This window comes from Melospiza georgiana, chromosome 1 (assembly GCF_028018845.1).
Source record: "Melospiza georgiana isolate bMelGeo1 chromosome 1, bMelGeo1.pri, whole genome shotgun sequence".
Lineage (NCBI taxonomy): Eukaryota > Metazoa > Chordata > Aves > Passeriformes > Passerellidae > Melospiza > Melospiza georgiana.
The window spans coordinates 45576924-45589041 of NC_080430.1; the positions used below are offsets into that span (position 1 = coordinate 45576924).

Consider the following 12118-nt stretch of genomic DNA (forward strand, 5'->3'; position numbering starts at 1 on the left):
TAGGTCTGGTTCTATTGCATAGGCCCACATTTGGTAACTGTACCTGCATTACAGCTCAGAGAAACTTAAATCTCATAGAATTGGTTGTTTTTTAAATTGAGATTAGCTCAGTTGGTTAGAGCCCAGGCTGTTGGTTCAATCTCTGTGTGAGCCATTCACTTAGGAGTTGGACTTGATGATCGCTTCCAACACACAATGTTCTGTGATCTGGAAATTATATTGTAGGATTTTGGAAGCTGAAAATTAATTTGTATTTTTCTTGAATAGAATCTAAAAATACAAATATGCTCCTGTGTTGAACTGCTAGGTGCTATCATATCACATGGAGAGATATTATTTTAGCTCTGAAAATCAAATTTCACAGTCCATGCAATTTTCAATATTTCATGCTCATGATGCAAAAGTCCACCACCTTAATGAGAGAAAGGAAGAGTGAGTAGTGTGGACCTGCAGATTATTTTGCATTCTGTAAAATTCTTGTGTAGCTCCAGAGGCAGAAGGACCTCAGTGTCACACAGAAGGTAGTGACAAAGTGACTCTCTGTTTAATATAGGTGCAAGCAACATATTAAAAGATACTTAAAGATATAAATTCAAGATGGAGATAATTTAGCTTTGTGTATGTTATCTGGAAACACCCTTGGCTTGTAAGAATTAGGACTGCCCTTGTTTTCTTCAGTCTTCAAGAACAGTAGTAAAAATCAGGTACAAAACAAAAGGCAGAATTGAAGTTCTGTGATCATCTATACTAATACAAAACTTCAGAAAACTACAATAGCCAGAAGGGACTGGGTTTTGTCCCTCTCTGATACAGAGACTTCTGGTTTTAGTTTCCTGTTTTGGAAACAAAATAGTTGAAATTATGTTTTTAAAATAAAGTGTGGAAGAAGAACTCAAAATCACAAATCTTGAATGCATTATAGCAGTAGATTAAAAAAACCCCACTGCTAATTACTTTCATCTGGCTGTCAAGATTCCCCTTTGTATTAGTGAAAATCAGTCACAGCTTTTTGAATGCAATTAGGTTCTTCCAAAGGTCAGATAATGTAGTAAGGTGTTTTTTATTTGGTTTCTTTCTTCCTCAACTCATCATAAGTAAAATTATTCAAATACTTACAGCAATATATTGTCACAACTGTATTGTAAATACATTATAATCATTGTCCTCATATTTCAGTAACTGTTTTCAATTCTTTGTCTTTTACCTGAATGTGGACAAGTAACTACCACTGTAGAAGATAGTTTTGTCAATATCAGTATGAATGAATAAAAAGATAAAAATACCTTAACAAAATCTTTGTAACTCTAAACTTATAATATGCAGATATTTGCAAAACACAGAAGGGAAATTTGAAAATACATAGCTATGCAACAGGGGTTTGCTATTGTAATTTCTGTTCTCGTGTAGTGAGATAGTGATCTAGCTGTTCTCCGCTTGTATAGCCAATTCAATAACATCATTGCTTTTCCTTTAAACTTGCTTTGCAGTATTGCTCAGTGTATCCAATATAAAGTCATAATCTTGTTGCAGTGTGTTCACTTGAAATGAAGAGAGTGTCCTATTCTGCAGAGTCTCCATGGATACATCAAACATTTGCAGGGGAGGGAGGAACTGTAGAACAGAGAAATAATAAATAATGTATTTGGCAGTATTTGAGTGATTTTTGGCTTTTCTGATACACCAAGTCCTTCAGGTCAGCAAGGATGTGCTTGAGATTTTCTTTGGATAAACTAATGCTGTTTTGCAGTCCTTAAACTAGCCAGAAAAGCAAATTCCAACAGGTCACATTTATTTCTTAAACTAGATTATTAGAACATTCCCAGATAAATCTGATGTAACTATTTTAATTGTCTTAATCCATGTTAACCCCCACATGTAGCATTGAGACACTCTTGCTTTCCAAAGTATGGGGACTAAAAATAGATGTGCTTTGGCTTGTAGTTGCATGTGTCTTTGTCATGGTGTCCTTGTGCATGGTCTATCAAGTTGGCACAGTCAGTGTTGCATTATATAAACTCTTTGCCTATGTCTGAGGTTTTATGAGGTTTCTGAACATAAAAACTTTGTTGTTGTTGTTTGTTGCTTTGGTTTTTTAACTAAAAAAAAAGCATTGAAAAAGCAAACCACAATTAAAATTCAACCTTTGCATCTATTAGATTGTAATTTAAGAACTTGACTGCTGCAAATTCATACTGGACATGCTACAAATCAGGCTTTGTAAGCTGCTGAAGTATTTAAAGCAGTAAACTTTTAAATCCCAAGACTGAGAAATTTTTCTATTTATGAAATAAATCATTGAAGTACAGCAGGACAGTTCTAGAATAATTAATAGCAGTTGGTTTTTCTGGGATTTCTGTAGTTCCTGAATGATGACTGCTTTTGAAGACAGGGTTAAAATGATGTCAGAATACGATTGAATGGTTTCTTAGCCAACTCTTTTGCTCCTGCTCTTTCTCCATTCTCAATAAAGAAGTATAGTTAATTGTTGCAAAGGATGGCTCTAATAAATTACGGTCAGGGCTGATTTGCAGGTATTCAGTCAGCAAATAGTGAATTTGAACATTAATATATGTTAAATGTGCATCACAGAGCGGGATTTTTAACTTTGTACATAACATGCATACACTACTCATCTATACTCTAGTATCATTGCCTTGAGAATTCAGCTCTGCTCTTTGAAGGCAGGTTCTATTGATGAGGCTGTTTGTGCTCTGTCTAATTTTGACACAGTTTGTAAATTCTGATTCAGTTTTCAGTCCTGATTTCGTTTATCCTTCTTCTTTCTTTTCAAGTCCTAATTTTATTTCTTCCTTGAAAAGATGTTGTTCACTTTTTGAACTCCAAATAAGACTAGATTAGATAAGAACAGAGAAGGTGGAAACAATTTTGCCATCTATTTGGAGCATCTGGTGTATAATTTGGTATCTGATGTAGATAAGATTTTATTCAACTACTGTGTAGTTTTTAATATTCCTTCATATAAGGGAATTAATAGCTAAGAATTTCATCATATTTGTGCTTAAATACGTATGCATTCTGAAAATAGTTCAGCTTTGTTTTAAAATAAATGTATTAAAATATCCTATGTTTATGCTTATGGTAAGCCCTTAAAAATATAAATTTTATCATCTTTTGTAATTTATTTCTTACTATTTTGGATGTGGTACATTAAATAGTGTTTACTTTTTACTCTACCACTTCTGAAGATGTTCAAAGCAGCTTTACACTGGGCCAGTCAGTCTTGGACAGAATTTATTTGTTAGTGTTCTATGGATTTTTTTTCCTATGAGTGACATAAAAATGAGCAAGCTTTAAGTGTATACAGTCTTACAATACAGTGTGAATAACCTTCATGTCCTTATGTTTATTTCCACCAAGGATTTTGTGACGACAATTACTCGTCTACTTGAAAGTCCTTCAACTTTTATTCGAGCAAAAGCCTTTCTGGTCTTGCTACAAGTTTTAATTAATAACAGGGAGATGTTGCTCCTCAGCTGTCAAACAAGGTAAGGTGATAATGGAAGATAATCAAAGATACAGTCTTTAAAGTTGTACCTGAAATACTTGAAAATGTGTAGTATTTTTGAGCCAGTGTTGTAGAAGTTTATTGTTTTGTGTGTAGTAGTAATCCTTCTGTTAATGAGAATATTTTGTCTGGGATCAACAGGTGACAATTATTCACAAAGGGAAACCACTGTCTTGCAAGGAGAATGTCTTTTAAAGTAACTCATGGTCCCAGTAAGCATTTGCATTTTTGGGTAGGGCAAAAAATATACTGCAACAGTGAGTTGTTGGTGTGGTGGGAAAGCAAAATAAAAGCTTCTGCTATGTACCTCCCTCATCTTGGGGTTTGGTATAGTGCATAGTCTCTTCCAGATAGTCACCTTCAAGGTAAAATAATATTTTTTCGCTATATGTGTTGTGGGAGTGATTTACATAATGACCAATAAATTCCTGTGACTTTTACATGAAGTATTTAATTCTTCTATGTTTTAGAACACTTTGCAATAAATTACTGAATCACCAGGGAACTGTTATTTGAAATTTTTTGTCTTCTGTTGGGATGGAACCATTCCTGTATCAAAGAGGAGCAAATTAGACTGTGTTAGAATATGAATTGTCACCATGTTTCGAGGTGATTGGAGAAGTAAGATTAAAGAAATTTTAGTTGGGATTTATATCTTCTACTGTTCTGTAAGAAGAAGAGTAAAATGAAGTGTAAATATAGTTTTTACACTATTGAAATAGAGCAGGTTTGGAACTGAAAGTTTAAAAAAGGGTGAGGCTTGTGGGTAGCTGTAAATCTAACTATATCTATAGCAAATATAACATTATATCTTATATTCATGTTTGAGAAGAATTAGGAGGTATACATTAGTGTTAAAGGAAGGAGCAGATGAGCCATGAAGCCACTGTGAGAGAACATCTTGTGGGGTGATAGCATTATATATATATTCCTCCACTTGCAAAGCTTTAGGTATCCCAATATTTGTAGAATCACAGAGAATAAGTAATGAATCCAAGGGGCTTTTTCATGTGTACCTTTTACACTTCCAGAAATGTTCTATCAGATTATTTATTCAGATTAGTGAAAAGTGTTCTAATGATTTATAAGTGACTTTTTGAATGGCTACATTTTTAGTAACTCCTGCTACTCATGTGCCTGATATACCACATAGGACTCTCCTGTGGGTTTGAAGAAAGGTCTGACAGAAATCCTGCACAGTTACTGTTTGTTTATATATGTATACACCTAAGATATTATGTGAAGGAGAATAAGAATAATTTTATCAACAATTTTTTTGATTTATAATGCTTTCCAACCAGCTGTCTTTTTGAAGACAATGTGGAGTGAATTTGGAGTATGATTTTGTAGTATGACTTTTGGCTTTATCCTGCTGTTTTATTGTCATGCTTCAGACAGGGCCGATTAGAGACCAATACGTACTGTAATACATTAGGTGAAACAATAGGCAAGCCTTATAGCAGCTTTATTGAGCTGATAAATGGTTTTTCTTCATTTGCTGAGTTTTCTTTATAATTATTCTTTAGTGAACAGCACATCTCTTATCAGAATAGATCATCTAAAACCTTTCTCTTACATCCAGAAGGTAAGATAGCTACAGAGAGGAGAAACGACCCATTAAATCTGGAGACAGTTGCATTGATAATATTGCTATATAACTCTGGAATAATCTTAAACACAGCAGAGATACTGGCTACTTATTGACTTATAGTGTGGAATTTAGTTAGATGTCTTCAGTTGTCTGACAAAAAAGTTTCTTCAAAATTAAGACTCAAAAATTCTAAATTGCTAGCACAGGAAGCAGAAATCAGTTGGATAACTATTGAAATTATTTGATATACCTAAATTCTCCTTCTTGAGGGGTTTGATTTGAGAAATATAAAGATTCTGTAGTAAAATGTACATAATTCCTGGTTAACAGTTTGTCTTCAGCAGCTGCAGCTACAGCCTGTAATAGGATTTATATTGCTTTAGATTATAAAATCTGTTTATGATATGATAATCAATATAAGGCAATTTTTCAGTGTGTATCACTTAAAGGGTGATGCAGATGATAAAACAATAATAACTGTTTCATGGCAACACTGCACTGAAAAATGCTTTTGCTTACTTTGGTAATTATGCTGGTTTTGGCTGGATTAGTGCTAATTTTCTTCATGGCAGATACTATGAGGCTGTTTGTGCTGAAAACAACCCCCTGGGCCTCATGAGCATGGAGACTGCCTCGGGGCCAGCATCCCAAAGGCCTTGCTCTGGAGAGCAATTCTTCCTTTATTTGGCAGCAAAGTTGGGGCGGGGTCTGGAGTGCAAGTCTTATGAGGAGGAGCTGAGAGAACTGAGGTTGTTTAGCCTGGAGGAAAGGAGGCTTGGGGGGTGACCTTATCACTCTTTGTAACCACCTGAAAGGAGGCTGTAGCAAGGCAAGGGTTGGTCTTTTTTTTCCCAAGTAATGAGTGATAGGGCAAGAGGAAATGGTCCTAAGTTGTGACATTGGAGATTTAGATTTTATAGCATGAAAAACTTTTTTGCTGATAATTCAGACAATAAAATCCTGTTCCCACTGGTAACTTTGTGATATCTATCTGTCCTTGGAAATGATTTTGGAAACCATGGCATGTGAGGAAGATAACAGTTTAATCTGTTTTCATTCATCTCATTGGGAGGAAAGGGCGTGGGACAAGGAAAGGAGGAGAAAGAAAGATAAATGGAATGAGTAGGGAAAGAGGAAGTGGAAGGGAAGGGTAATGGCAAGCTTATTTTAGCACTGCTGGTGTTACCAAAATGGATTTCTTTGTGTTTTTCTTCCAGTTTGTGTACAGGTACCAGGGAGTAAAAGGCAGCAGAAGTAGGCACTTGCTAAAACCCCTTTTTATTGCAAGGGCTGGGAACATGAGAAGTATCCAGTGTTGCAAGTCCTGATTCCTGGAATGCAATCTTAAGACTACCTGCCTATTTGTTTTTACTGTTTACAGAACTTATTGGCTTTGGCCATGATACCAGCAGTTGCCATTCACTTTTGGAGTACTTGTATCTGCCATGCATGTCCCTGTAATGCCTATCGATTAGCTGAGTTTACACAATCTGGTTGAAAGTTTCTTTTTGTACCTCTTTTTAAAAGTCTCTACTTACTCAAAGAGTATAGAAACACCTTTATAATTCCAAAAAAGAGTGGAGAAGCAGCTGATCCCAACTGATCAAAAGGATATTCAGTATTGCATGGCCTCACAGGGGAAAGAAGAAAGGAATGGCAGGGAAGATATTAGGAGTGATGGCACTTGTCTTCCCAAGTAACCATTACATGTGATGGAGCCCTTTGTTCCTGGAGATGGCTGAATACCTGTCAGCCTATGGGAAGTGGTGAATGAATTCCTTCTTTTGCTTTGCTTGTGCTGATTTTTGAATTCTGTGGATGAAAAGTATTGATATTTAATAAGAAATGTATTTTTCAAGTGAATTCATTGTTCCACTTGAGACAATTCACCTGTCACTCTTTTTTCCTACCTGTTCCATGGTAGTTGATTACATATCTTTAGTTCTTCCACATGTGATACAGCTAGAGAAGATATGTAGGATCCTTTAGGCTGAAGCAGCACTTGTTTATTTACACTGTGCAAATTAATTTATTTTGCTAATCACACTGAGTTTCCTACTCTCCTTCATTTCTCCTTGATTTGCAGAGGCAGGCTACCTGTTCTTCAGGGGAAGGACACATCCTGAAGTTTTATTGAGACTTTTCATTTCACCGTTTTCTGAACTAGCAGTAGTTTCTGATTAGTCTCACTGAATTGTTCTTTTTGTATCTAGATGGTTTCAGAGAACTTCCTGGGTAAACAGAGAATGACTTGGAGATTGAACTTCTCCTCCCAAAGGAATTTATTTGAACCTCTTGTTTTCTACTGTCTGCAGAGATGGACATTTGTGGAAGTGTCCATCATCCACAGGGTAGTATTCCCAACACATTTTACAGTCTGCAGAAATGTAACTATGCACACAGCATAACCTTGAGCAAAATCTTTCTCTGTTTCCTGTGTGCACCTCCCATATTTATTAAATTTTCAAATCTTATATGTGCCCTGAAAGGAAAAGCTTTGCTTGTAAACCTACTACAGTCTCACATCTAGCATAGCCTATTTGCCTTCTACATCTTAAGATTGATCTAGAAAAGTAGTGAGAAAAAAAAGAGCCAAAAAGCTTGGTGCTCAGTCAGATGGGAAAACATGGGAATGGAAGGCAGGAGGGAACAATGATGTAAGTCAGTGATTTCAGGAAAAAAACCCAGCAAGTTGGTATCAAATTAAAAAATAGTAAAAAGTGGTGGAAGACAAAAGTAGAGATTGACCCTCCTATTAGTCTGATATGCCATCTGATACATCTCTGTAAAATAAACACTATGTCTATATTAAGTATCCTTCAAAAATCTTCCTCATTTTCTGTTAGCAGAGATTGGTTAATAACAATAATAAATAATAATAAAACTAAGAAATAGTCCTTGATTTCTGGGGGTAAATGGACTGTATATGTCCTCAGAATATGCACAACCTTCTTTAGTTTCATGCAGGTCATTCTCTGTGACTAGTCTATTTTCTTCATATTGATCATCCTGTTAAAACATCAGTTCTTACTCTTTTAAGTAGTAGTCCTCATCCGTGTTTCTATCACTCCAGACTGTTAACTTGGGAATTTTCCCTTTTTTGCTCCACTCTTTCACTTTTTTTTTACACAAAACTTCAGTTGTTTTGATTTAGTGTAAAAGCTCACTGATGACCATATCTTACAATATAGACACTTGAATTTATTTTTTTTTAAACCAAACCTTTGCTTCATAGACAGTGGTTTTCTCCTCATCATATTTAGCTAATTTATACTAACATCTACATATTTTATTGTGTATTGCTGAGTGCAAGACAAACATGCCACTAAATGAATTGAATAAATGTATTTCTATAGGCCTGGCTTTGTCCACTAGAGAGAACACAGAGATTGATCAGGGAAGAAAAGTAACGTATGTATTGTTGTACATATGACTGAGGAATTTGTCAAAGGAAAATAGAGATGCTAATACTTTACTGCCTACAGAATTTATATCTGTACAGTTTTCTCGAGACAATGTTTAGTTGAACTGAACTATCAGGGAAAAAATAGTTGTGCATGTTTTTAGAAAATCTATGTGAAAGACAATTTTGTGAATGGAAGAACAGCATAAGGGAGAAAACTCATTTATCTTTCCTTTCTCAGAATAAACAAACCTACTTTGTATCCTTCTCAAATGTGATTAAGTAATAGAACATGCTTTTATAAAATAAAAGAACCTCCTTCACCCAAAGAAATAAAAACACTCATGTTGAAGTCTATTTGGCCCATTTTAAGTAAAACTCAAACAGATCTAAGTGCATTTCCATACAGAATCAGTTGATTGTTAAATCATGGAAGTATTTTCTTTTAAAAAAAATTAATTCAAGCTCTGATATTTTGCCATTTTTTTAAAGCTAAATATTTTTTGGATAAAAATTACTTGATTGTCTGGAAAGGCTAGAAGGCCATTTTATTTAAAACATTCAAATTTTCATATTAAAAAGTGTAAAGCTTATAAAAGGAAAATTCTATTTGTAGCACAATGTCAGATTATTAGGTAGTTCTTTTCTAGGAGACAAATCAAAATTCCTGTAAAATAATGCAATTTCCAGACATTAAAAGAATTAAAGATGTCCTCGTGGTCTCTGAGAAGTGCAGCTGAATGTGTTGCATCTGGGCTGTTGCACGAGTGAAAAGTACTTACTCAATGGGTCTTTTGATTTCTCTCTTTGTCTCTGTAGAATAAGTTAGGAATGCTAAGAGTGCAGTATTTGGTCATAATCATGTATTGTTTAGAGACATAATCCTGTAAAATAAATTCTTAAGTAGTTTTTACTTTGTTGAGTAAATAATCTTTTTGATAGGAAGATGTATTTCCTAGTAGTCTTGTTATGAACACTTGAGGTAAATAAGTAATTTTCATAGTTCTATAGAAGAGCATTGATTATCAGAAGAGTATTTAAAAAGGTAGTACTGAAGTACATACTTAAAATCCAGATCATGGATTTCCCTCACCAGTGATTGATGGTTCTTTGCACAGGACCCGGAGGGAGTTCGAATGTGAAACAAAGATGTCAATAGTATGGCCCTAAAGGGAAGTCTGGCCCTTCTGTCTATTCAAATAAGCATTTTAAAATTTTGCCTCAAGCATTCTGTTACAGGTGTATTATTAAAGCAATCTCTTGTAAGTTAGCCAGTGGCTAATAAATCAGTTACCATTTCACTGCGAGAAATGTCATTCTTCAGAATGGCACAACCACAGAGCACTTACCAGTTGGAATGCCTGCACTGAGTTTGTATTTAAAAATTGTGAACACCAGATTTCTAGAGAAAGGATGTAAGACTAGTTTGGGCTTTTATCTCTTTCAATATGGCCATTCTACTAGTGCTAACATTTTAATAGGCTGCAATGTGATCTATGTAGTATGATTTTTCTAGACTGAAAGATTGATCTCTTATTATGTTGACTTTAATTATGCTTTCTTTTGGAACTCTTATGAGTTGAAAATTAGTGTCTGTAGTCTTTCACTTATATTGCACATATTGATTACCTACTTCAAAATAAAGTGGATTGTAAAATTAGTCTCTCTAAGTTTGTAGAAAGATTACTCCTTATCTTAATATCACATATTCATTTAAACTGTTGAGTTGTGCTTACTTAAAGTAGCTTAAGGATTTCTTTCCTTGACTCAGTAATTTGTTTTGGTTTTAGAGTTGATTAAAAGAAAAGTCTAAAATTTTCACAAAATTACAGAGCCAAAACTAATGCATCATCTTCATTGTAACCACAGATACCACAAATGTCTGGTTCGATAGTTTTTTGAGATATAGTGTTATTTTCTTTGGTATGAGAGTTAATGTTTTGCACTTGTTTAAATGTAGACTCCTGATGTATATTGAAAGAGACAGCAGAAAGACCATGCCAGGAAAAGAGCAGCAAGGTGGCAGTGAATACCTGTCAAAATGCCTGGATCTTCTCATCTATCACATTGTGCAGGAGCTGCCAGGAATTCTAGGTAAATTCAGTTTGTTAACCAAACAGATCTTCCCTTTGCTTACTCTGTTAAGAAACAGATATCTCCTTATATATATACAGGTGGAAAGAGTCTATTTTCCAATTACATAAAGTTTGCATGATATCAACTTCCTGAAATTTTTTAGATATGTCGTGATCAGGTATTTCGTATTGGAACGCATGATTTCCTATATGAATGTTTTGTGTTTGTGGAATGTTAAGCCTCACCAACTCAGTCAGGAATGAAGCCCAGAGGTACAAGAAGTCTTATCAATGTTCTAAAGATATTTTAAAATCTATAAACATTTTACAATCTAAGAGCAAATTTGCCCCATAAAGCAGAGGCCTGGGGGAGATGCAGCAGTGCATGTTAATCGCTTACACTGAAATTTATATATTGAGTATTTACTACAGGCAATATTTCTGGAAAATTTCAGCTTAGATGCTTCAGTTGTTTTAGATGCCTAAAACCAATTTGCTCATGCACACAAGGTTTATTTTCATAAAATTATTTTCTGATAAGATGATACCTGATGTATTTTTCATCTTTTCTACATTTTCACTAGGATATTGAAAATGTAATGGTAGCACTGCAAAGGTTAGTAGACCTAAATGTCATGCTGCTATTTTAAAAGAAACTTTACTTCCTCTGCTAATGCAAATTTTTGCCTTGCTGCAAACACCTGATCCCTTTTTTTCTAACTAAATATCAGGTTTGCATATTGGCTATCTTTCAGGATGGAAGTCTCAGACTATAAATGTTTGAAGCACAAATTCACCTCCTACTGTTTATACATACTATATGCAACTGATATATTAGGCTCTGGTATTTCCTCAGAATCTGAAAGTTTCAAATACATAGTTACTTTAATGAAACATAGTACATCAATTGCTTAGACATGTAATTACTACTGATTTATAATTAGAATGCATTTTTGAGAACTGATATCAAGCATAATTTCTACACTTTGTTTTCTTTTCCAAGCTGGATCTGTGTGTTGATTGTTCTCTGAAACCTGAAGATATCTCTGTCCATATTTGTCAGAAGTCTTTTTCTTTTCATTGCTGTATGATGAAGGAGCATGTACTGCTTGAGGTGGTGAAAGCTATGGGCACCTAAGAATAATAATCAGATTTGAAAATTGGGACAGTGAAAAGCAGTTTAGCTGTTAATTTGGAATTAATCCTACCTGGCTTTTTTAATATGCATTCATGTAAGCTCCTTACTGATCCCATCTTCTTCCACCAGATGTAGCTATAAACCAAATAGATTAACAAGTTGTAGAAATTGACCTTAAAGATACATTTGAACAAAATAAATAAATTTTTAATCTTCTGGTTAATTTTAAAAGTTTTTGGTTGTTGTAAATAAGAAATTAATTTTATTTCTGCATTTATAATATTTAACCTATTTTTAGGAAGTAGATATAAATTGTTTAGATCATGCTAAAATTAAAGATAGAATATCTGTTTATCTATTTATCAAAGGCAAAATTGCCAAATGT

General features: G+C 34.4%; 1 protein-coding gene across 1 annotated transcript in view; it reads left to right on the top strand.

Moving 5' to 3' along the window:
- ULK4 (unc-51 like kinase 4) overlaps positions 1–12118 on the top strand; it is a 211562-nt gene that overhangs the window by 55165 nt on the left and 144279 nt on the right. The window contains exons 22-23 of the mRNA XM_058026927.1: positions 3379–3506; positions 10481–10614. Of these exons, the coding sequence (XP_057882910.1) occupies positions 3379–3506; positions 10481–10614 (262 nt within the window). The remainder of the gene's footprint in view (positions 1–3378; positions 3507–10480; positions 10615–12118) is intronic.